This window comes from Ambystoma mexicanum, chromosome 13 (assembly GCF_040938575.1).
Source record: "Ambystoma mexicanum isolate Mex_15411 chromosome 13, UKY_AmexF1_1, whole genome shotgun sequence".
In the NCBI taxonomy this organism is placed as follows: Eukaryota; Metazoa; Chordata; class Amphibia; order Caudata; family Ambystomatidae; genus Ambystoma; species Ambystoma mexicanum.
Window position 1 is genome coordinate 546121189 of NC_090938.1, and position 27013 is coordinate 546148201.

A 27013-nucleotide genomic window follows, 5' to 3' on the forward strand; every position below is an offset into this window, starting at 1 on the left:
GTGCATTATAGATAGCACAGTGTGTTTGAAGGATGCTGTGTCTTTTTCTGTGGAGTGCATTAGAGATAGCACAGTGTGTTTGAAGGATGCTGTGTCTGTTTCTGTGGAGTGCATTATAGATAGCACAGTGTGTTTGAAGGATGCTGTGTCTGTTTCTGTGGAGAGCATTAGAGATAGCACAGTGTGTTTGAAGGATGCTGTGTCTCTTTCTGTGGAGTGCATTAGAGATAGCACAATGTGTTTGAAGGATGCTGTGTCTCTTTCTGTGGAGTGCATTAGAGATAACACAATGTGTTTGAAGGATGCTGTGGCTGTTTCTGTGGAGTGCATTAGAGATAGCACAATGTGTTTGAAGGATGCTGTGTCTCTTTCTGTGGAGTGCATTAGAGATAACACAATGTGTTTGAAGGATGCTGCGTCTGTTTCTGCGTATTTGAAAGGTGAAGTGCCTGTGTTTGTGGCATGGGTTAGAGACAGTACGGCGTGTTTCAAAGGTTCTGTGTCTTTCTGTATGTAGTATATTAGTGGCAGTGTGGTATGTTTGAAAGGTACTGTGTATGTCTCTGTGGAGTCTGTTAGTGACAATATGTGTCATTGAAACATGCTGCATCTGTCTCTGTGGAGTGTGTTAGAGACAGTATGTGACCCTGAAAGGCTCTGTCTCTGTCTCGGTGGAGTGTTAGAAACTGTATGGTGTGTATGAAAGGTGCTGTGCATGTGAAATGTGTGAGAGGCTTCAGGGCTTATTTGAAATATGCTGTGTCTGGCTCAGTGGAGTGTGTTAGAACAGTATGATTTGTTTGAAAGCTGTTGTGTTTGAAGTGTGCTCGAAACAGTGTGGTGTGTAATAGATCTAAACGAAAAACAAGTGGGCACCACAAATGTTCAAGTCTTATTTGGAAAGTTTGATTAATAAAAAAAGGTAAGTAAGAGTTAAACTGTTCGTACTTTCATGAACAATCTTAATGGGAGCTGACTGCGAAGAGTCTGGAGACACCCTGACTCAACAAATCCACAAAGCAAAAGGCTAGGTAGTAAGCCCTGCCACGTAGTCGCTCTCCTTTTGGTCCTAATACGGGATCAAAAAATTCAAAAATATTTTGAAATTATTTTGAAAAACACCAACTTTCAAGTTGGGGATAGTCCTCTATTAGGTGTAATCCACACAATTGCAATTGTAGTAATTTTTCACAAATGACACTGTTCGTGGTTTTATGATGACCATTTTATATCGAAAGGTAAATTTTCAAAAGAGAAGATCACTAATTACTTCTTAGTGAGGAAGCATGTAATAGATCTGTCACCATACCAAGGTTTTTTGTAATGAAGCAGCCTATGCCTGTGGTCACTTTGTGCACTGCAGCGACCCGGCCCATGATTGAGTCCTAACCTTACTTCTGACACCTCTCTCCCACATCCATCCTGTTAACAATGCATTCTCTGGGAGTTGTTTGGGGTCTCTCTAATGAAGCTCTGGTCCTCATTATAAGAGCCAGGTGAGGCCATGCCGCCCTGGCACAGCCCGGAGCGCTGCGAAGTGAACATCATTTGCAGCAAAGGAGTTGACATTTTGCTTTTCTTTTTCAGGCGTCTCCTTGGAGCCACAGGTTTCGGTGCCCACCCAGAGGCCAGGCACCTACCGGGCGACCCACCAGGTGATGACGGCGCGATGCATCACACACACACTCACACACACTCAAAGGGGTAGCAGGCAGGGGTGCACAGGGATTGGACCTACGTCGATTGAAGGAGGCCAAAGGGCAGGAAGTCTAAGGATGAGGTGGTAGGGTGATACAAGGGCAGAGAAGATGGTACCAGTTATTGGAGCGTGGGTGTTGAGCAGAAACAATTCTAGTAGGGAGGAGGGGTGCTGGGGTCACACAAAAAGAGGGTGCCTTGGGCAATGGGCAGTGTGTAAATACAGGTATGGGGAGTTAGACACCAATGGTGGGTGTTTGGATGAAGGTTTGGGGGCACTGAGGGTTGAAGACAGGAGGAGAAATAGAGGGAAAACAAATGTGATCAGAGGTTAGGAACTTGCCAGTGATCCGGAAGTCGTTGATGAATGGAACCATCTTTTGGAACTTGGTGAGAACGGCCAGTTGTGTTTCCCTCAAAACAAAACGGAATAAATCCAACTATCGCCTCAAAGACGTACAACCACTTTTTGTATTAGTGACATCCAGCGATGTGAAGTGCCCTCGCTCACAATCACAAACACACTTTATGGTTAGTAGGAGAGGTAACTATTGTAGACCTTGGGAGGCGGCTTACAGTCTTTCTACAAGGCAGCGGGGGAACTCATTTGGACAAAGGCGGCGGCTATGAGTCCAGTTAATGAGGAGAATATGATGAGAAGAGGTTGCAAGGACCTTACTGTGTCTAGGTTGCAAGTGATGGATGGTCCCTGGAGATAATCATGTCCTTGCATTCAAGCATCGCTACTGTCTTTCCTTTCCTCGTGAGCATCTTTCATGGACTTCCTGCTTGTCCCCTAGGCTCCAGTGCTGGCAATAGAAAAAAAAATACTTTGGGAACCCTTTCTTCCTGGGGCGTGGGGGAGGCGAGGGGAGTGGCCCCAGGCCATGTCACACAGTATCGATTGATGAAACCCAACCCTGGCGATTTGCATGAAACCAAGGATCATTTGGGGAACATAAGAATGCCCACAATTTTAAATGTGAAACATGTCTGTGATAGCGATTCAGCAAGAAACCCTTTTGAGCGATTAATGGAAGTTGCACTCTGCTCTTTTCATTGGTCACTATACCCAACCTGACACAAAAATGCCTGTCAATTGCAAGCCATATATACCAATATGGACAGCTTCTCAACAGAATGTGAGGCTTTGGCTGTTTCTGCTTGGCAGGTCTTCTGAAGCGCGGGTGCTCGTGGGTGAGACTCGGTGGGAACAGGTCTGGGAGTATCCTGGGCTAGCCCCGGCTCCTCAAGGCAAAGCAGCGTTCTGGCAAGACAAACGTTGCTCGGCCCATTTCCTACGCTGTCTGTATCATGGAAGTGTAGAAGATTTCAAGGTAAACTGCAATTTTGTTGCATAATGGCTGGTCCCGACCTTCAGTGTCTCCTCTTGGGAGGCCAATCTTTTCTGCGATATGTCATTAAAATGATACCTCAACCTGCACTGGTAGATAAGAGGGAGGGGTTTTCTTCATGGAATGAATACACAAAGCACCTCCCAGCACAGGTGTTGTGGGGCTGAAACCCTGTCTTCCTTCAGGAAGCCATTGCACAGACTTAGACAAACCTTATCATTATAATTGTTCTTTTCTAACACAGTGGTTTTTAAGCAGGAGCAGGATTCGTACCTGGGTTGAGGCCGTGGTGTCTTGCTTGCAAGACAAATGCGTTGCCCCTGAACTATCCTTCCTCCCTTGCCTCTGAGCTATCCTTCCGCCCCAACGCATAGCGGTGCTGGAGCGAAGTTAATTAGAAGCCCATGGTGGGTTTACTGTACTACTAAAGAGTGGAAAGGTTTTGCCTGATCAACACTAACCCTCTATGTATTCGCATTCTGCACTTGACTAAGCATGAAAAGTAACTGGATGTAACCATCTCGTTATGCACAAGACTATAATGTGACTGGTTGTAACCATATTCTTAAGCATATGCGCCCAGATGCCCAAGGGTTAGGTGCGCTATATACATGTAATAAATTAATAAATAAAACATTGCAGTGCTTTTCAATCAGGGCTTTTATATGCTCATGTACTTGTATGGCACTGCCTTCTTGTCCCGTCCAGTCTACCTGTCTTCCTGTCTGCTTTCATGCTGCCTACACTAGTGAGTCTGTAGCCTTTTCCTCGCGCTTTCACTTTCAAAAGATCCACTTGGACCCGGCCTGGATTGGTTTAAAATAACATCATTACTCTTTTTCTCCCTCTATGACGCGATTCCTCCATTTCTTTCTCCTGTGTCCGCCGCCTGTATTCTTACGCCGAGACTGCTTGTCCCACTGCCTCTTGTCCACTTAAAACAACAATTTTAGAGCGCGCTGCTTGGATCCATGCATCTGCAAAAATATCTTCTACCTAGCTAGGCCTTTACATGAGTGGGAACCTGACCGCCCCATCCATCCTTTCGCTGGATTGAGGCACCTTGCTTAGAGGAAGCAAAGTGTTTATTATTCGTTTTGAAAATAATTGAGGATAACAGGCGATCTGCACTGTAGCAGCAGGAAACTGTATTCCCGGCAGTGGCGTCGCCAGGAATCAAATTTAGGAAGGGCACAGAGGGGGCCAAAGACAAAAGTCGGGGGGCACAGACAAAAGTAGGTGGAGAACATGGTCACTGCTCGTTTTAGGTAGGGGGGCAAATGGGGGGCACAGGGTCTCACGGGGGGGCGGCCCCCCAGGCCCCCATTAGCGACGCCACTGATTCCCGGACATCAGGAGTGCAAGTGTGCATATCAAGAAACAGCAGCACATTGGCAGCCTTGAGCAGATCAGCTCTGTGCATTATTCTGCCAGCTGATCTTAATGGAGAGTAGGGACACTCTGACACAATTGCAGCCCCCAAATGTACTGGAGGAAGGGCAAGCTCACACTGGGCTGCAGAGGGGAGGGCAAATCAGGGAATGTTTGATGTCTAAACACTTCAAGCCCTGGTGCAGGATTGCTCCAAGCGCTCCTTAATTGGCTGTTTGCCCCTATAGCAGAGACCGCTTGGATGGATCCAAAGCTAGACTGGGCAGCTTGGATTTACACTGTATGTAGCGGAGGAGTGAGGAGGGCAGAGGTGTTGCTAGTGGGGCCTGAGGGGGCTACAGCCACACGTCGTTTGGTTGTAGCCCCGCATAGAGGCTCAAGGGCTACAACTAAAAGCTTAGCTAGCCCCGAGTCCCAACAGTCCCGACATTAGCGTAGCCCAGATCTTTTCCAGACCTGGCAATGTCCTGTAGGAGGGCTGAGTATTAGAAGGAAATAGGCACCCCGGGTAAGCAGGATCCCAGAGAGGAGGCCCAAGGGATAGGAAAAAGCAGGAACAGAGTCATCTAGGATCCTAGCCAGGAAGACAGGGGATAGAAATGAATAGGTGCAGTGGAACATGTGCAGTGGAAACCAAGAGACAGGGCCAAGGGTTATATTTATTGATTTATTGTTTGTTTAACGTTTGCTTGTTAGGCGCTTCTGCAGCGAGTTAATTCTGTTTCAAAGCACCCACAGGGCAACACGGAGAGAACATGGGATTGCAATACAATTAAAACAAATATACATAAAATACAGTGGGGGAAGATACAGCCAAACCTACTATGCCTTGTGAGTAGTCAGAATGTGCAAGTGTAGCAAGGAAGAGGGCAGTTGGATAGGTGCTGAGGTGTCACAGATGAAGTGCACGGTATCATAAATCCTATGCATCCAGGAGCGCGTTGGGTAGAAAAGTGCGAGTCACCAGTGCGAAGGCTGTGTCGAGGCAAGTGCTGAGGTACACAGAAGCTGGGGAGATTGGGAGTGAGTGATCAGGGGCCCCAAAGATGCATAAGGGTCCAAGACACCAATCACAGCAACTTTGAGATTAGCAGGAGGGAAGAAAGGAAGGAGGACGAAAAGAGGAAAGTCTTAAGGTGCTTTCAGAACATAAGATGGTCCTGCTCAAGACACAGAGGGAGGGCAAGGCTGTTCCATAGGAGGGATCCAGCTGAGAAAAGCGAACAACCTCCTGCTCTCAACGCTTTACACACAGAGTTGGTGCCAGAGGAAGGCCTAGAAGGAGAGTATTTTGTAAGAGAGAGTTGCAGATAGTGTGGTCCCTGAACCCAGACAGCCTTGTGAATGATGCAGAGGGATTTGAATTTGACCCGTGCAGCAACCGGGAGCCAGTGTAGACTTTTTAGGGCAGGAGAGATGTGGTCCCTGGGCTTAAACCCAAGGATAAGTCTTGCTGTTCTATTCTGGATTAGCTGAAGGGGCCACAAAGTGGAATAAGGTAGATTGAGGAGGAGGCTGTTGCAGTAGTCAAGCTTAGAGAGAACCAGGGCTCGGGAAACATTGAGCTTCTGGGAACACAAAACAAGTGTCATCTGCAACACAGAGTACGTGGTTTTATCCAAGTAAATTACTCCATGGCAATTTACCTTGACAAAATCACTTTGTGAGGGAAGTAAATATACATATATATTTAAGGGATAGCAGTATGGGCAGCCAGGGTGTGGGGTAGGGAGGTAGTGGGGGTAGAGGGACTGTGGGGGGATTCCCCCATTAAAAAAAACCAAACAAAAATAATATTTCTTGTACAACCGGGGAGGTGTTAAGGGTTAGCAAAGAACACATGCCATGAGTCAAGATGGATCCCTGAAGGGTGGGTCAAGGAAAGGAAAGAAAAGGAACAAGTGTCTAGAGTCAAGACACATCCTGGAGGGGAGGGGCCAATGGTCAAAAAGGAACACATCAAGAGAGTGAAGATGGATAATTGAGGGGAGGGCCACGGTTTAGAAAGGAACATGAGACCAGATGGATCCTGTAGGTTAAGGCAGGGTTAGAAAGGAACAATCGCCAAGCCAAGATGGACGGATGGGAGGCCCAGGTGTTCTAAAACTACTCATACCAAAGATCAAGAAAGATCTTCAATGGTTGGGGCAACGGGTTACAAAGGAATAAGTGGCAAGAGCTAAGACACATCCTTGTGGGAAGGGCCAAAGGTTAGAAAGAAATAAGTGGCAAGAGTCTCCTTTACTGCCATTTGTTTTCTCTTTTAAAAATTCTTTGCTTTTCTGTCATTGCTGCCTGTCATTTTTCTTTCTTTCTCTTTTGTTCTTTCTTTCATTTGGTTCCATTTCCTTTATCCTTATATGTTTTCTTTCTTTTCAATGTTCGTTGTATTCCCACCTTCCTCCTTACCTTTTTTTGTTCTTGATTATATTGTACTTTTTTCTTTCTTTCCTTTTTTAACTTTGTCACCTATCCATCTTTTCCTTGCGCCCTCTGTATGTGACTTTTTCTTTTTCCCTTCCTTTATTCTTGTTGCTCTCTTGTCTTTCACAGGTCTCTCTTGCTCTTTCTTTTGTTGTTGCTTCATTTTCGTCTATCACTCTACTTTGTTCATTGGTAATTCTCTTCATCCATATCATTTCTCCTCTTCACTCCAACACTCCTCTTCCCTTTTTCATTCGAGCCATGTGTTTCCTCCCAACTTTCTTTCATGCTCTCCCTGTTTCCATGTCCCTTCTTTCCTATTCCTTCCACGTAGTTTGATTCCTCTCTGTCTATTACTCTATTACCTCTTGAGTTCTCCTCTTTCCATCTGTATCACCTTCTCTTCCTTTCTTCCTTCTCTCCATCTCTTCCTCCATTCAATGTCTTCTCTTCCTTCCTTATTACACTGCCTTTTCCGTTCCCTCTCTTCTTGTCATCCTTTGTTCCTTCTCCCCTTCACATCCTTTTTTCCTTCTCTTATTCACTTACACTACCCTATCCTCTTGTTCCTTCCCTTCTCTTCTGTCGGCCATCCGTCCTTCTGTTTCTCTGTTCCCTCTAACATAGCTCTCCCTCCATCCTCTCGCTCCTCCAGGCCTACACTGAGCTGCAAGAGCTCGTGATGGATCAGAACAAAGAATTGCGCTGGATGGAGGCTGCTCGCTGGGTGCAGATGGAGGAGGACTTCGAGGAGGATGTCCAGCAGTGGGGGAAGCCACACATTTCATACCTGACCTACCGGAGCCTCCTCGAACTGCGCAGAGCCTTCACAAAAGGTAGTCCAGATTCCTGTTCCCCTGTTAAACATCTCTATCTACTTTACGGACCCTGAATGCTGGCATAATAAAGTGTTTTGCCCAGGGTGGGCCCTGCACTGGATGGAGGCGGGGACTTAATGCCCCTCCCCCGCTAATTGTGTATAAAAGGCTTGGGTCTATTTGACCTAAAACATTTGACCTAATCACATTTGATCAAATTTATTTGCCCTTTTTTTGGTCTAAAATGTGGGGAGAGACCCCCCATAACCACCCCCACTTTCCCTCAACCTAATCTATACCCTTACCCACCCCATATATATATATTTAATTAAATTTGACTGAAAAAAGGTCAAAATATTCGATCAAAGGTTTTAGGTCAAATGTTTTTAGGTAAATTATGCTAATACCGTATAAAATCCTATTGGCAGAGCAAGACCACTTTTTTGGGTGCACACACACACATATTTACATATATTATAGGGTGACAGTGGCAGTCCTATAGTTAAGGTGAAACCTATGAACAATTGACTTTTGTGCACATTCTATTGCTAATAATGTTTGACTCGCTACACGGATTCAGTTGACATTTTCCCCAAGAAGTATTCCTGACGTAGCCCCTGCAAACAGGAACATTTGGGGCAAATAGGTCTAAGTTATTAAGCATAGAAAAACTGGTTTTGCACCAAGCCCATTCATTTTCCCAATGAGAAAAAGGTGCTTCATTGGAACAGGCACACAGCAAACGGGTGTGCGCCAAACAAGAAACAAGTTGGGCACAAACCATTGCAGATATTCCTATTTCTGGTTTGGTGTAAATCAGTCCATCGCTTGAAGCTGGGACAGTGGTTTTTCAAAAGCAAAAGTCCAGCACCATCTTTGTTTTTCGTGAGAATTTGCTTTTTAAAGGAATGGAAAAGGAAATATTGCAGTCAATGGGCCTCATTACGACCCAGGCGTTAAGGGTTAACGCCGTTGTTAACCCTTAACGCCTATTCTGATTTTAACGGCTGCTCTTAGCAGCCGTTAAAATCCATGGCGCTAACCTGCCATGATGCTAATTACGCCACCGTAATTTACGGTGGCGTAATTAGCGCCTTCCCCACTCCCATTATGCCCTATGGGGCAAAAATGGGAATGGGGAAGGGAAAATGGGAAATGGGGATTTACCGCCCCACTCACCTTGGAATGGGGCGGTAAATCCGCCATCCACCATGGTGTGAACGTAGTTTACACCATGGTGGTAAAGTTGGCGCAGTTAGCGCCTGGGTCGTAATGACCCCCAATGTATGTCCTTTTTAGAATTAAAAATAGTTGCTAAGGGAGAAGCAGCGACAGATGTATATTTCAAGAAGCTAATAAAATGACAGCTGTAATAAGGTATTATTCTTAGTGTTCTTTGCCTGTGATTCACGATGCAGCGTCTCATACAAAACGTCCTTTCACATCAAAAGGCTACACAATCTCCACATGGTTTCTGAAAGAGCAAACCAGCCCATGCAAAGTGCAGATTAGCCTGCCCATTGACATTCTTTTCAGGCATTTACTTTATAATGATTGACTTTACTAAGAAAACAGCTGTATCTGTGATGGATAGAATATGTCACTCCTTTTGGTAGAACTCATTCAGTGAAACGCGTTCCACAAGAAGTGTCGTGGGCACTACACCGCACTACCCCAGCCTCCCTCTTCCTCGTCTACGTCCTCAATTACCCATGCCCCAGTGTTCTTCATCCCTGTAACCCACTACCCATGCCTCACTCTTCTTCGCTTCAGTACCCCATTACCTCAGCCTTACACTTCCTCGTCCCAGTACCACATTAGTACTCGATTATCCCACTTTACTCTTCCTCTTCCCACTACCACATTAGTAATCCATTACCCTGCCCCACTATTCCTTATCCCAGTACTCCACTAGTAATCTGATACCCCTGCTTCACTCTTTCTCATCCCAGTATTCCATTAGAAATCCAATACATTACCTTTGCCTCCCTCATCCTCATCTCAGCACCCCATTAGAAATCCAATACATTACCCCCGGCTCCCTTTCCCAAATCCTAATGCCCCATTAAATTTCCATTATATTACCCTGCCTCCCTCGACCTCATCATTATACCCCATTAGTAATACATTACATTAAACCTGCCTTCCTCTTCCTCATCCCAGTACCCCATTAGGAATCCATTATAATATTCCTGACTCCCTCTTCCTTGTCTGGGTATTCCATTGGTAATCCACCCCAGCCACATCCCTCTACCTTTGTCGTGGTGGCTAAGGAGGGTCCCCTTTATTACCAGGGATTCATGTTGCGCACACCATATTGATGATCGGGGGATAGCAGCGAGGGGGATAGCAGCAAACTGGGGTAGAGTTGCAAATCCATATAAACCGCATGGAGTTCATTATATGTTACTTTTAGTTTTACCATCATATAGAATGGCTGCATATTAGATCTTCACGCACGTAGAAAGATACAATATTAAAACTAAATAAACATGCAACACAAACACAAATCCACACAATGGGGTGCTTTTCTCCATGGTTAGCTGTTACACATGCATTCTAAGTAGCAAGGACATTCTTAACGGAAAAGAGAATGAGTTACCTAGTAAAAAGGTCATAGGCACAGGGCAAGATTTACATCCCTGTAAAGTAACAAATATTATCTCGCCCTTTGTATTAGAATCTTTAGAGTTTTTTTTTTTCATTTGTTTGGTGGTAATAAACATGAGGCCGAGGCCAGGGACCGGCGGCTCAGTGTTTTTCCAGGTCATCAGAGGCTGTATGTGCCCGCATAAATTTGAAGGTCTTTTAGAGGCGCCAGGAGTCTGTGGAATGAAAATCGCAATTTGTAGTTCAAAGAAAATCCTGTTTATGCAGACCTTCCTCTATTTATTGAAGTACGTCAGCAGGACATTTGCAATCATACTTAAAGTTAAAGTTAAAGGCCTTAGGCCAGTTATTGCTCCCAGTGAATTATGTTTTCAATACCAGTGTTTAACCATGTACTGACGTCACAACATACTACAACGAATCCCAAGAAGAGGTGTGTTTTGAATATGATCTAAAGATGATAATGAAGATAAGCCGGTGATGATGAAGATGATAATGAAGATGAGCTGGTGATTGCTCCCTTTCCTTGGTTGGCTGCTTCCTTTGGAACAGCCTCCCTCTCTCTCTCCGTCTCGAGCCGGATCTCAAGTTCTGCAAGCATCTCAAGACTCTCCTTTTCTCCTCTTCCTTCCCTCTCACCATACCGTGCTAATCCCCTTCAGTCACTGAGATTGGTGGCCTGGGACCTCAAGAGTTCAATTGGTTCCTGGCCTTCTGCCCAATCACCCACAGCACCCTCACTCCCCCTTAAGGCCCTTACTTGCCTGTGGTGTTCCTCAGGTCGGAGCGCTTACATGAGTGGCAGTAGACCTCCCTGTCACCAGGTGATCTCCGACTTGCACTTACCTGTTGCTTCTGCAATGGGCACTCCCTCCCCCCCTTTGGGGGCCCCTGTAGAACGTATCCCCTTACGCTCTCCCCTCTCTCTCTCTCTCTCTGCACTTGCACACTTCGAATGTCACAAGTCCTAGGAGGACCGCTGTTGTCACTTGCATTCATTGTCATTTTCTTCACTGTTTGGTTTTACTCCCTTGTTCCCTTCCCTTTTGCTTTGTGGCATTTCGAAAAACACTATTTCAGCTGTAGAAGCGCGGTATAAATGTCCAATAAATAATAAAAAAAAATAAGCCTGGCCAATGAAAATGGAAGAATTGGGAAAAGATGGGATTTCTTCAAAGAGGTTTTGTCCAATCATTTTTGGGAGGTGGGTGATAATAAAATATCTGGGAGTGCTTTAAGTTGCTGCAAAAATTATATAAATTGCCAACTGATGTTGTATTGTTGAGACTTGGGTTAGTTTGGTCCTGTAACACCATCTAACCGCCCCCAAAGCTTTTGTAGAATAAACCTGTTTTATGTGCAACCGTGTACTTGCTTCTTAAATGGTGGGGCTGTTGTGGGTTAAGGTGATTAAAGGCCCATCCCCACACCTTATCCCAGCACCGCATTAATAATCCATTACATTACCCATGCCACCCTCATCCCCATCTCGATACCCCATTAGGAATCCATATAATTTCCCCCAACACCCATTTGCTCGCCCTCTTCCTCATCCCATAACCCGATTAGTAATACACTACATTACCCCCACCTCCCTCATTTTAGTAGCCAATTGGCAATCTAGTTCATTACCCCTGCCCTTTTCTTCCTAGTCCTGGTACCTCATTAGCAATCCAATTAATTACCCCGCCTCCCTCTTCCTGGAGGCCCGTTAGTAGTTCAGTTCATTACCCCTGGTTCCCTATTCCTTGTGCCAGTTCCCCATTAGTAATCCATGACATTACCCATCTTCTCCCTCTTCCTCATCCTGGTAACCTATTAGTAATCTATTTCATTATCTCCTGCCTCCTCCTTCATCTTCCAAGCACCCCATTAATAATCCATAGCATTACCCCTGCCTTTCTCTTCCTCGTTCCAGTGTCCTATTAGTAATCCATCACATTACTTCTGCCACTCTCTTCCACATCTAGGTACCCCTTTAGTAATCTATTATATTACGCCACCACTGAGCTCTTTCTTGTTCGGGTACCCCATTAGTTCTGGTTCCCCATTAGCAATCTAATAAATTACCTCTGACTCCCATTTCCTCATCCCATTACCCCATTAGTAATTCATTACATTACCCTCCCTCCTCCATGTCTTGGAACCCCATTAGTAATGCATTACATTATCCCCTGCCTCCCTCTTCATTGTTCCAGTAACCCATTAGTAGTCCATTACGTTACTCCTGTCTCGCTCTTACTCATTCATGTACCCCATTAGTAATCTGCTACATTACCGCTGCCTCACTTGTCCAACTCATGGTACTCCATTAGTAATCTTTTACATTGCCCTGCTTCCCTCTTCCTCAATATGTTACTCCATTAAAAATCCATTACATTACCTCCCAGCACTCTCTTACTCGTCAAGGTATCCCATTAGTAATCCATTACATTAACCCCAGCCTCCTTATTCTTTGTCCTGGTACCCTATTAGTGATCGATTATATTACACCTGACTTCTTCTTCCACATCCCGGTACCCCATCAGCAATCCATTATGTTGCCTATGCCACCCTCTTCCTCGTCCCGGTAGCCCATTAGTAACCTATTACATTATCCCAAGTCTCCTTCATCCTGATCCTGGTACCCTATTAGTAATCCATTACATTACCCCCACCCCCTTTTCCTCATCCTGTTACCCCATTAGTAATCCATTACATTAGCCATGACTATCGTCCTTATACTGATACCACTTTTGTAATCCATTCCATTAACCTTGCCTCCATCTTTGCCACTGTCTCCCTCTTCCTTGTCCCAGTGTCCCAGTCCCTTACTCCCGCCACCCTATTCTTAATTCCAGTACTCCATTAATAATCTATCACGTTCCTCTTGCTTATCCCAGTATCCCATTAGAAATACATCCCATTACCCCAGCTTCCTCTTCCTTGTCCCAGTACCCCTTTAGTATTCTATCCCATTACCACCTGCCTCCCTCTTATTCATCTCGGTATGCCATTAGTAGTCCATTGCATTATCCAGTCTCTCCCTTCCTCATCCGGGTATGCTATTTTTATTCCATTACATTACCCCTTCCTCCTGCGTCTTCGTCCCAGTACCCCATTAGTACCACATTACCCCATCTTGTGCACATCTCTATTCCTAAATATCTTCCTTCTCAAGCTCTTCGCTCATCTGCCTCCAACTCCCTCGGGTCAGCCGCTTCTCCAAGCAACGAGCTGGTAGTAGATCTCTCTCTTCGGCAGGGCCTCTCTCTGGAACAGCCTTCCTGCCTCCCTGAAACTTGAGGAGAACCATCTCCGGTTCTGGAAGCACCTCAAAACCTTCATCTTTGCTTCTGCTTTCTCTCCCCCTCTCCCCTGCACTGGTTACCTGGCCACCCTTTCTGATATCAGGCCCAGGCCCGTCAGTTGCCCACCTGCACGGCCTCCCTGGTAACCCCAGCACCTGAGGACTGTTTTCTGTATCCTTACAGTCCCCCTACCAGCACTTATGTCTGCACTTACCTTAAACTTGTCACCAGCTGGCCTTTTTTATTTATTTTATTTATTCTACTATCCCTTGTACTGCACTTTCCCCTCTCCCCTACCCCACACACTTTTCCCTTTCCCCCTTCCCATGCACTTGCGCGATCTGAATGACACTTGGCCTAGTAGGATGATTGTCTGTCTTCCCTTTGTTCCCCCTCCCTTGCCTCGTCGCACCTTGAAACACTTGTGTATAGGCGTGTTATAAATGCCATATCATATCATACCCTCATCATAGACCCTCTTCCTTATCCCCTTCCCTCCTCCTTTGCCTCATCAAATGGCAAAGAAGAGCACAGGACATGGTCACAGGCCGTGCCCCAACCAAACTAGCCACTGGCCATAACCATTGCACATCATGTAGCCCACAGACCCGCAATGGGGAGAACCTCATAATGCGAAGCTTAGCAACATATTGATAACTTTGCCTATGGCAACAAATATGATTTAAAAATGAAAAACCTTAGTAATGCGAGTGGTGTGAAATACAGAATAACCAAATCCTTTGAATTAAGTGAAAAAACCTGAGTTAAAAAACGTTAAGGTGAAGGAGGTCAACAGAACAAAACCCTTGAAATTTAGTAAAAGTGACATCAAGTTGCCTGTTTAATGCAACAAATCATCTGAAATACAGCAGTTGTTGGAAACCGCGCCATCTTAACTCTGAGCGGCCCTTTTGTGCAGCCCATAAGCATAGCTCTGTGGCAATGTGTTTGCCTTGGGAACACAAGGGTGCCATGCAACATGGGTATGTATCAGCAATAATAAAACATTATATTAGGGAAGAAGAGGCCAATTAAGTTAACAAGCCACACATGTCACAGTGCCATCTAGAAGCTATCCGGTTTGCTACTAGTTAGCACTGTGGCATGTTAACTGAAATGGCCTATTCTACTCTAATATTTATTAGTACCCCGCCTTGGACAATCAGATTGTTACAAACCATCTGATTGGCCCTCTCCAGGTCCCTACCAGCGCGACAAAGACCTACCTGTCAACGTTCACTGCTCGGCGTACCTCAGAGTTCCATCTCTTTCTTCATTAGGCCACCATGGAAAGGAAGAAGGGACTACATGTAGTCCCTTCTCTCCGCTCCATGGTGGCCATTTTCTTTGTTTTCTTTTTTTTCTGTTTTTAATGTCCGCCATGGAAAGAGAGAAGGGACTAAATGTAGTCCCTTCTCCCTGATCCATGGCAGGCATATGTACATATTATTTTCCTTGAGTTGATAAACAGCTTTCACGCCGTTTCCCAGCTACAGAAAAACACTATTAGTACCCTGGTACAACGTGCCGGGGTACTAATAGCAATAGAACCCTCAGAGGGTTCTATTGCTGTGTCTGCATTAAAGCCTTCGCTTCGCTTGGCCTTGTAACTATCATCCCAGGGGCATTACCCGAGCAGTAATGCCCCCCCCCTTCTCGGTTTCTGTTGCTTTAATAAATCCTCTTGGAAGGGCGATAGGTGCAGACATTAATACCACAAGATGGCGATGTTGGCCCACAGCTCTGCCTGGTTGAGTCCAACATGTCAGCCAGAGTGGTGGGTTTGAACATACTTTCTCAGTTCCCAGATCCACATCTCCACGAACCACGCCAGTCCATAGTTTACGTCAAAGTGGAAATATCATTGTTTTGATAATCCCTGTCTACATTCCCAGGTAGTGCTTTTATTGAGGACAGATCTTGTTCCCTGAAAAGTGAGAGTGTAGGGTATCCTTTGAGGGTTTAAACTATCATTTCTCTTTGTAGCTATTACAGCACAATATTAATAATTGATAGGCACTGTCAGGCACATCAATTCAGGGAAGGAAGCCTGCCGGAAATTCAAGCCTTTAAAGTGAACATGAACATGTATTTCGTACTCCCAGAAGGAGGCCTTGTCTATCTGCACGTGCATCTTGAGTGGAACATGGCACGTGAAACAGTTTCCATCAACCCTTAGAACGGGGAGAAAGAAAACAGACAGTAAAGTCCATCCCTCCAAATGACTGTTGCCCGGACAAAGTGTTTAAAAGATCAGCTGAATACAAGCCTGTAGATGAGAAATTAAGAACACTCTTAAATGCATCCCTAATAAGTGCCTCATAACAAGTGGGTCGATAGTGGTATAAAATGGTTCTATGTCAAAATGTCCCCTGGGGAAAAGTCACCCTGCCCCCTAAAAGCCTCCCCCCACATATTCTATGATGACTAAAATGTTCTATTCTGACACCAGTCGTAGAATATTTGGGGAAAGTGCTTGATTTTCATGGGAGTGTAAATTTGGGGAATCTCGCCTTTTGGTGACCTTTTCCAAAGCGACTTTATCACTAAGTACTGTGTAAAATTGCAGTATTTGAAAATATTGCATATTTCTCTTGTCTGCCAAATTCTGAGTTGAATTTCCAAAAGTCTTCAATTCTCCTTGCTTCTGTGTGGGGAGGACTTACCTCCACATAAAAGCATTACTGCATGAGTGTTACCCATGCTTTGATACCACGTGCCGTAATACTGCATGTCCCCATTGGAGTCTTATGGGACCACAAAAAGGGAATAACTGAAGGGTCCGGATGACTCCGAATTATGCAGACAGTAAACAAGTATGGCGGTGATACCCAAGAAAATACCTTCAAACTCCTGCTGAGGCCCTAAGTAGCATTAACCCAATGTTTTCAAGTTGTGCAGGTTAAAGCACTACAATAAGCCCCAACATCACCCCCCAGACGCATCCAATTTTTGATCTATATCTAAACTTCCCTTCCCTACTAAACTGTTGGAGAAAGTAGCTACAGGGCAACTGCAATCTTTTTTTCAAAATTATATGAGACTAGCTCCTTTATTTAAAAAAAAAAACCTTTATTTATAATGCTTGATGTTACAACAGGGACATAGGTGAGTAATACATTAAGAAATACCGTCTCAGCAATATAGCTAAGCATAGCTCAGTTCCAGTAACCTGCACGTTGTATATACATGGATTTCGAGGTCAAGGGTCATGTGATCCACCTACTGGTACCATTACAGTTTGAGGGGCGTTGGGGCATCTGCCTATCCTGTGTCTTTCATGATCAATGATTGCAGGTAGCTACGGAAGTGGGGGCCATATATCCGCTGGTCTGCTGGTGGCCGATTGCATAGTAGCCCAACGCTCCTCAGTATCAGACGCCCATGTGACGGTATGGAGCCAGAGGTCTAGTGTAGGGTTACCAGGGCGCAACCATAGTAACAATATGCAATGTGTTGCTAATAGCATGCAAAGTCCAGCCAGTTTCTTATAGCTGTGCCTAAGCTGTGAAAGTCGTGAAACAGGCATGTCCTTGGGCATGGTGCAATCGTACAGTCAAACATTGTCGAAATCGCCCCACATACCCCTTCCCAGAAGGTAGCAATCCTTGGGCAGGCCCAGAGCATGTTAATATAACTTGCATTGTCGATGCTACATCTCGGGCACTTTCAAGAGCAATTATGTGACATAAGGTGGAGTATAGTGGGGGTGTAGTGGTATCTATGTAGTAGTTTAAATTGAATTAAGCGAAATCTGGAGTTTAGGGATACTCCATGAATTCGAGCACACATGGAGCCCCATACCTTTTCTGTTATATTCGTATCGAGGTCTCTGCTGCAGGCCCCACGGAGTCGTAGTAGCGGTTTGCATGCCCGGTCTTGTAGCAGTCTGTATAATCTGGACACTCCTCCATGGAACGAAGCACCCTCCACGACCAGCAATAGTAACAATCCATCTGGGGGGAGCGAGGGGAAGTCTTTCCACCTGGTATTGAGGGTTCGGCGTAGACCTTTGTAGTGCAACAAGCGGGAGGGGGGCGCAACCTCAGGGGCTCAGGCAGGTCTTGCCATTCTGTGAAGGACCCCATCACAAAGACATCACGGAGGAGGCCGTAACGGACACTGTCATGATTCCTGCCCCTCATGTCCCCAGCTCTCCAAGATGTCAGGCTGGAGCCAGGCCACAATCACCTACAAGGCCCTCAAGGGCCTCTCCATCCCTCCAAAGACCCACTTGGAGTCAAACTTGGCGCTTATGGCACCAGACTCACTCACTCCCATAGGATAACATTGGGGATTGGACTTGTAGTGCTTTGATGGGGACAAGATGGATGCCCCCACATATTTCGGTTCCCAGAACTGCATGTGCAGTCTAGTCTTTTGGGTGTGGTTCAGCCCAGAGACACCTGGGATACCCAGAGACTATTTAAGCCACGCCCAGGCTGAGAAACATGCTTTGTGTTTTCTGCACCTGCAGCGTGTCACTCACCGTGTTCGGATCGGTATCCAGTAGGCCTGCATCTTTCTTCTGCGCTCGGCTCCTGCAAGAACAAGAACACCATTAGGAACAGCCTTACCTTGCGGCGCTTCTGCCCATCATTCATCGCTTCTTCTGTTCTGCTGGCATCTTCGGCAGCGTCATTCCCATCCTGGCACGCCGCTTCCTAAGGAAAAGGGAAAAGAACAGAAAAAAGGCATTAGTAAGCATTCAGCAAATCTTCGCTTATTTCTAAAGACTGTACGAGCTTCAAACGCTTACCTGAATCCCAGCCGCTCTGGGGGAACTCTGTCTCCGGAACTTCTCATCCATCTGCAAGAAGGAAAAGACACTCCAGGTTAGCGTGGAAACATCTAGAGACGCTGCATACCGCGCTTACTCACCGCATTTCTTCTTCATAACCGGCATCCACGCTGAAAACGTCGCAGCACCTAAAAGACACAGAAAAAGAACCCAGTTCAATACAAATACGAAAGGGTCGAACTCATCTCAGCAGCACGTCGCCATCCCCGGACGTCGGCCATCATCTAAGGAAGGAAAGGACCGAAGTTAGAAAACTGTTCAAAAGACTCATTATACTTACCTGCCGGACTCTTGCCAGTGAACTAACTAGGCAGCAACGAGCCCGCATCAATCAACGTGCCCCTGCGCTGAAAGCAGGATGGAGAGCACACCTTCCAAGAAAACAAGGTGAGCTGTGGATCAAAGGGAAGGATTGGACCTCGGGGAAGAAGGGGTTCAAGCACACAGAGACAATAGGGAGTTAAACTCTACCAATCCTCTGTTTCAGGCCCAGTCTCCAGTCGAGTAGACTCCAGGGAAGTGTTCAAGGTCGTAAGAGGTCAGAACAGGCTGGGTGACGTCCCCATGGATACCAGGTGAGCGTTACAGAACACAAAGACTCACATCAAAATCCTCCCGAAAATGGAACTGGTGCTTTTTATTGATAGCTTGATGTACGGCAACTTTTAAGAGCTCAGAAACTGAGATTTTATTGATAACTGGTTCACCATATCAATAGACCCACACCCATTTTGCCTAAGCAGGTCAGCGTTAGCTGCACCCCAAGAATAACATCTCTGTGTCTGGTGAGACCCACCACTCTATCCCACATTCTCAACCCTAGCACAGAAGGGGTTGAAGGGGTTGACTATCCAAATTGTAAAACATGTGTTCCCCTTTTAACTTTTCCATGCAAAACTCAGGGGGCCTCATTACACGGTAGGCGGAGGACCAAGGTGCTATTAGCACCTTGGTCCATGCCGGTAAAATACCGGCACCGCCTTGGTGGAAAGGGGAATTACCGCCCTATTCCAAGGTTGGCGGGGCGGTAATTCCCCCTTCCCCCATTGCCCTTCCCCATTCCCATTTTTGCCCCATAGGGCTCTATGGGAATGGGAAGGCGCTAAATACGGTGCCGCAAATTGCGGTACCGTAATTAGCACCCTGGTCCCTTTGCGGGTTGGTTTTTAACGCCTGCTAAACAGCAGGCGTTAAAGTACCTACCCGCAAAGGGACCTCGTAGTAAGGCGGTAGGGGTTAACGGTCACCGGTACCATTACCGGTGACTGTTAACCCTTACCGCCTTCCGTGTAATGTAGCCCCCGTGTGCTATCCATACGGCTCTCTCATGTTGACTTCGTCAACTGTGCTTATTTGGATCTACGTGATTATCGCGGCACAGAAACGTTCAAATCTGAAAATTCCGAATTAAAAAAACGTGTATGTTGAAATAATCACGTAGATCGCCCTTGCCAGCATTCCCCCTGCCGCCACCCCTAAACCCCTATGTAAGGTGAGAATCACTTAACGTAGCATTGTCTGTTTCTTTCCTGCAGCGTGCGTTCCGCCTTCCCATTGTGGGGCGGAACTTCCGCCAGAGGGTCCGTTTTTAACCTTTTTTTTAACTTTATTTTTCCCCTGCTTTCCGTGTTATAGAAGTGGGGAACACCCCCGCATCCTCTCCTCCCCTTGTTCGACATTATGGAAATGCTTTTTCCCCCATGTCAAATGCGCATTAAGCGCACATTCAGCCATTTCTTTCTCTGCATTTTTGGCCAAAAAGGTTTATTTAAGTACCCTAATTGTGTACTCGCCAGTTTGCAAAGGATGCAAAATGCAGCAGCTGGAATGCTCAGAATGAGCAGGTGGGAATATAAAACACCAGCATGGCATTCATGCACTGGCTCCCAGTTGCAGCACGAGCAAAATTGAAAGCCTTGTGCATTGAGCGCCATGCGGTTGACGTAGTAAATGCAAGTTTCATGCTAATCGACCAAGTTATCTTTTATATTATGTAAAGACAATTCTCCCTCCTAGTTTAGACGAGTAAGACTAGAAGGCCATGTCTTCCCTAATCCTGCTGCAAAACTTTGGAATTCTATTTCCACTATTTTGACACTTAGTCAGGATAATCTGAATTTCAGAAACAAACTCAAAACTTTCTTATTCAACAACCACTGACTTTTCACACTGAGCAGCTGGTACCACCCCTTGTTTAAATCCCTATTTTCAGTACAGCACCAGAAGGCTACATGTATTGTGATAGAGCGTTCCAGAAAACAGTTATACTGAACAAGGTCAAGCCAGCGGATATGAAACTAAGTTCACTTAGGAAAACATGGTTCCATCAAAGACATGAAAGCAGTAACCCTAGGTCAACTCCACCGATCACCCCATACAGACCACAGAAAAAGCTTTAAAAAAATAAATTTTTATTATTTTAGTCAAATTTCATTTAAGAGGGTATTAAATAGTTGGGAATACACACAAGAATAAACATACAGAGATATAAAGTGCAATGTATGTTAAAAAAAAGTTCTGGTCACGGAGGGAGGCAATAAACAATTCAATGCCAATAAACAATTCAGGCGAAGAATGACAGTAGTCCCTCAAGTAGCTGTTCAGTAGCCAAGGCCACCATCTCCATCAGAGAAAAAATTATCTCTCCGGAGAGAGGAGCCAGGTCAACTGGACACTGATGAATATAACAATTTGATTCAATTAATACGTTGGTTAGTTGATAAAATCAACCTATCACATAGGCAATTGAAGAAAAAGGAACAATGAATTGATCCCAAATAGGGCAGTCCAATGGTATGATAGCACTGCAAAGCCTCACAATTCTAAAGCCACACACTAAAAATCTGACATAGGATGCTATACGTCAACTACTAAGGTGATATGCCGGGATTCACATAAATACATAAACACAATGTAATAAGCATAATACCAAAACAGAGTAGTTTCGTTGGAAGAAACATCTAACTGGATTACAGATTATGTCCATCTTCATCAGGACGTGGCATTCCCATACACGTATTCTTGAGGATTTGTCTATAATTTGTTTTAGGTGACGAATACATCAATTGGTGAATGATAAAAACAACCTTTAAGCTAAAGGTAATATCACATAGGTAATGGTTCTACCATAGTCTCGACCACTGGAGGGGCAAAGGCTCGGAAAGCCTGTCTAGAAAGTCCAGGAAATCACAGTCTGGCCATGCCAACAATAGATCACAAATGCATTAGATCTGGAAACTGGATAAGGAGAAATGTATCCAGGTTTGCCGAAGGCAGCATGAAAGGCTGTCCTTGGTTTAAAATGTGGACTTTGGTTGGATCGAGGTTCTAAGTCTCCAAGCGACTCCCAGTGTCGTGTCCAAAATGAATCAATAAGTTCAGACCGTGAGCTGAGTCGACCGTCTGGAGCGGGCTGTGAGGCGAAACTGGTCGGATGCAATAGAAAACAGTTATAACATGACACAAAAAAAGAAAAACATGTTCCCCCAGAAATCCATGAGCATGTCAAGTGTTAAGTTATGTGTGTTGCATGTGTGGCATTTGTACCACTTTCAGGCCGTCTTTCCTTCAAGAAAATGAAAAGAATATTCTCACAACAGTTCATGCCCGCAACTACACAAATTACACCCAAATGAGCCGCGACAAACGTAATAAGCAGATGTAAAGATCTTGCACCAATTGACAGTGGGAGCAAAGAGGCGAGGCGGCAAAAAGTAAAGTAGGATTAGGAGAGAAAATATACCATACGCTGAAGACATTGTAGATCAAACAATGTATTTACCAGCCCCTTCTGAACCCTGATATGGTAGCCAAGCACCGGTAGCTGGCATGGAGAGATATGTTAAGAACCCTGCAGGAGAGAGTCTTAGAACCCTTCAGAGTGAGGCTCTCTACACATAAAGTTCAATTGTAAGAGTGAACAGTAGGAAAGGAAGGCCTTCAACTCGAAAGGATAGTGCCTTCTATCCAAGCTAGTCTTTCCACTTGAACTAAAATGGCGTCTTCATTATAAGCAATGAAAAGCAGCTAGAGCAGTTGCTTATCTTCAGTTAATTGCACACACCCCTCCCCCATTTCTTTCACATCCTCAAGAAACATGCGGAATACCAGACAGAGCCTTCCTTTTGAGATCCAGTCTTTACAATCCGCTTCTACTCATAAGATAGCCTAAGCAGTTAGTCCTGCAACAAGTCTTTCTAACGAAGCACTTTTCTGCCGGCTCATAGATCTACTTACTCATTTTACATTTTTCCTTTCCAGGTACTGTTCTGTTGGACCTACCAGAAAAGACGCTGCCTGGCATAGCCTGCCAGTTAATTGACCAGATGATCTTTGAAGGCCAGCTGAGACCCCAAGACCGCGAAGATGTCCTCAGAGCCCTGCTCCTTCAGCACAGGTACTGTCCTAGGAAGCAGTCTATCCTTTTATTCCCAACTCAAATTCAACTTCCTCTGTCTTGTCTTTAAATATCTCTATGGTCTCGCTACACCCTACCTTTCCTCCCTCCGCTCTTTCTACTCTCCTTCTCGCCCATTTCGCTCTGCTGATCATTTATTTCCTACTCACTGTTCCACCCGCACCCTGTGCTCCATCCCGTTTCTGTTCCTTCCAACTTCTTGCTCCTTTCCACTGGAACCGCCTCCCTCCCTATACGCTCCACCACCTCTTACTCCTCCTTCCGCACTGCTTTAAAATCTTACCTTCTTCAATCGCCATCCTGACACCCCTCTACTGTTCTCTCTCATAACTGTCCTGTTCTGCACAAGCTCACTCATTTTCTCATGTAAATTGTTCTGTATATTGTTATCAGTTACTTGATTCATGACTCGTTTTGTATTGCTTGTAATGTACTCACTGTTGCTCATGTAAAGCGCTTTGGCTTAAAACGTTATATAAAATTTAATAAATACAAATGCAAATACAGTATTGCTATCTTGGGGTTAGGAAACTCCTGGAGCTGTTGTTCAACGTGGTCCTGAAACACAGGTGTTCTCCCATGCAAGAGGACATATGCCCCCTGGGATTACAATCATAGGGAGATGTTGACCAAAGTGGTCCTGCAGCACAGGTACTCTCTTAGCAAGCAGTCATACCCAACGGGGACTTACGTCACCCGGAGCTGTTGTCGTGGAGGTTCTGCAGTACATGTACTTTTCCCGGAGCTCATACCCACTTGGAGATTGGATCCACTGGGTGATGTTGTTCAAGATGGTCCAGTAGTTCAGGTACTCTCATAAGAAGTGCTCATCCCCACCTGGGGCTTGAAGTTACTGGGAGCTGTTTCTCAAGATGAGCTTGCAGCATAGACTTAGGAACGATTCGTCCCCATCTGGGGCTAGGAATCACTGGTAGCATTTGTCCAAGGTGGTCCTACAGCGTACATACACCTGTAGGAATTTGTCCTTCCCACCTGCGGCTTTACATTTCTGGAACCTGATGTTTAAGAAGGTCCTGGAATTTAGGTACTCTCCTAGGGAGCGGGCATCACCTCTTGGGGCCGGGAGTCAGTGAGAGGTCCTGCAGCACATGTACTCTCCTAAGAAGAACTCATGGCCACCCAGGGATTGGAGTCACTGGGGGATGCTGTTTAACTAGGGTCTGGATCACAGGTACTCTCTGAGATAGGATTGGAGAAGGTTTCGGCTTTGGAGTGACTAATATATGTAATCGGCGTTAGACTCCTGGAAGGCTGTTATATACCCCTAGTTCTATCCAACTCCTCCATCAGGAGACCTCTTTTGAGAATGGGGCTCTTGTTGGATCTTAAAGAAGCTTTGAGATCCAGACCCAAGGAAAGGGCAACTGGTCTCTTGACTCTGTCCTACTAGTCAGCTACAAGATGGACCTGCTTTGCTATCACTGTGACTCTCTAAAGGAGAGGGATGGGCCTTGGAGAGTCGAGATTTGGTCTAAGTAAGGTCCAGCACCATTAGCAAAGGTTATCCTACCTGTGGTTCTTGCGGGGACTGAAGTGTGGTTTGTGAAATGGTGAGAGGATGGATGCGACCATGCCCAGATGAATAGAGCAGTGAATGTTACTTTTTGATTTTCTTGCAGTCACCCAGATGTCAATGGTGAACACAGCACTGTAACCTTCACCCCCCTTCAGAGAGCCGAAGCACAGGACCCGTCCAGCACAAAACCACTTCTACAAGGACAGAAACCTATCGAGATGAGGACATACACCGTCATGGAGCAGGCAAGAAAGAGTGATAATTAAGAGGAAAGGCAGGATGAGGGCTTGCAAGTAGAAGGTGGGTGGCTTCAATCTATTCTCAAGGGGTCAAGAGAGGCAGCAAACAAATGCAAGTATTCACTGTAGTCACTCTTGCAATGCTTGCACTACATCCCCCCATTCCTTTAGACTTGTGTGACATTCACCTAGTATCGTAGGGGATAGATTATGGTGTACATCATAAAGTACCTCACATGTTTCCACGTATTGCTATGTCACAGACTATCCTCTTGCAGACTTGTAGGAGGATTCCAAAGTCTCCGTTGAGAACATTGGGGAGTGCTGCAGATGGCCACAGTAACACACCAACTCCCAAGGATGGTTAAAGAGTTTTAATGTGTTTTCCAGCAGTGGGCCTAATGACTGTCCCTCTTCTTCTAATATAGGATGGGGGTGTCCCACCCTAACCCAGGCATACTTCGATCCCAGACTGCTACTAGATATCGTACCTCCTACTATCTAAAAACGATCTGTCTTTTGGTGATGGCCTAAAGGCTAAAGCTTTTTTCTATCTAAGCTTCCTCAGGGAACCATCCACAAGTTCCTATCCAATGGCTTTCCCAACAGGAATGGTTTAAGGATTATGCCCTTCAGTTACTCTGGTATTCACTCTTGTTGTTCCATCTGTGCCCTGATATTCCTCTCCCTGGATCTCTCTACCGCTTGCCCTCTTCTCCTTCGGATCTCTTTCCTCCAAATCCACCCACCATCTCGTCTCTTTCTCCCTTACGCTCTCTCAACTGTCTCTCTAATAGCACTCTTTTCTTGTTCCCTCTTTGCTTCTTCCCTCCACCCTTTGATGTTACTTAGCATCACTACTCTCCACACTACTACTACTCTCCCCTCTCCACACTGCTACTTCTCTCCACTCTCCTTTCCATTGTTACTCTCCCCACCACAACTACTCTCTCTCTGCACCACTACTACTTTACCCCACCATTGTGACCTTCCCCTCTACACACCACTACTTCTCTCCCCTAAGCACTCACCTACTTCTCCAGCCACTCTTCTCTTATAGCCACTTCCCTACTCACCTTCTCATTCACTCCCTACTCTCTCCTACCCCTCCACTCCTCCACATGCACATTCAATTCCGACATCACTTCCCCTCACAAACCAATACCTCACCTTGCACACCACCTGTATAATTATCTGCCATGCTCCTTAACACTTATATGAAACAAGAAGGCGTCCTACCACTTGTTGTTTAAGACATACCATGGTTATTCCAAAATAGTGTTGGTTAGAATTAATCTGCCCTTTGAACTCATCCAAGGTCTATTTCTAGGTTCGCCAAGTCATTGCTCAAAGAAATGGAACTGTAATTTGTACGTATCACTTAATTGGCTGTAACATACGTTTTCCTTCATGTTTTAAAAAACATATAAATAGATATTGCAAAACTAATCGTTTCTTTCTTAGTAAATTCACATGGGTTGAACATAAAATACGTAAACAGAAAAGTAAAAAGAGAAGTGTAACACACGATGAACACAAGATGAATAGTGCAAAGTGCGGAAACCGTCAATTAGTTCCAAAGGCGGTATTCATTTCAGCCACAGAACATGAAGCATATTGTCACAAATGTCAAACATATATGAACAGAAAATGAAAAGAAGGTTAGTGCAACAATTTTAGTGAGTCCTTCTAAGTGTCTTCGTCCGGGACCTAATATAGGTCGAACTGCAGGCAAAAAGTGAGCACACCGTGGTCTACGTCAGGGTGATAAACCCTAGGTGTGTTGTGGACTCTGCAGCAAGGAAAACTCTGGGTCCATGGACGTTTCGGCTACAGATAAATGTGCCTTCTTCCGCACCTTGGATTGTGTCTCTCCGAGGAAAGAACACACGTGTAAATAGTGATGAAAGTTATATGAAAAAAGACTAAAAGCAGTAACCTAGAGGGAAGACTCTGGGAGGGTTGGTATAACTTCAGTGGAAGCTGAGGAAGTCATATCTTCCAGGGGTGGATAGGCGATGAGTCGGGCGTGGAACAGTTCCTATCGAGGTGTGGAGGTAAGTGCTGCGCCTTGATGGACTAGTAGACGGGAGTCACTGCTGATTCTGTGGTGCTAGCGTGCCCTTGGCGCATACTGGTAGTTGTCTCTGGGTGGTGAAACATTGTCAGTCCTCTGCTTGGTCTCTTGGTCCACCTCCACCTCCTCACCCAAACTACTGTGAGGGTGTAGACAGTGCCTTAAGTGGCACTACAAAATGAGCCAGGGCTCATCAAGGGGGCATGGCCTAATGGTGGGGGTCCTGCTGGCTCATTAGGCCACGCCCCCCTGACGAGCCTCGGCTCAATGGGCTCCTGGCACCCTTTGGGGAGAGGGTGCTGATCTCTGCACTTATTTTCTATAGGCTTGCCTGGCAGGGCGCAGTGCCTCGCCT

General features: G+C 45.6%; 1 protein-coding gene across 2 annotated transcripts in view; it reads left to right on the forward strand.

Moving 5' to 3' along the window:
• Positions 1–27013, forward strand: part of SLC4A1 (solute carrier family 4 member 1 (Diego blood group)) — a 244823-nt gene that overhangs the window by 53089 nt on the left and 164721 nt on the right. For both annotated transcript variants that reach the window (XM_069634298.1, XM_069634299.1), the window contains 4 exons: positions 1588–1655; positions 7525–7705; positions 22649–22784; positions 24446–24587. In XM_069634298.1, the coding sequence (XP_069490399.1) occupies positions 1588–1655; positions 7525–7705; positions 22649–22784; positions 24446–24587 (527 nt within the window). The remainder of the gene's footprint in view (positions 1–1587; positions 1656–7524; positions 7706–22648; positions 22785–24445; positions 24588–27013) is intronic.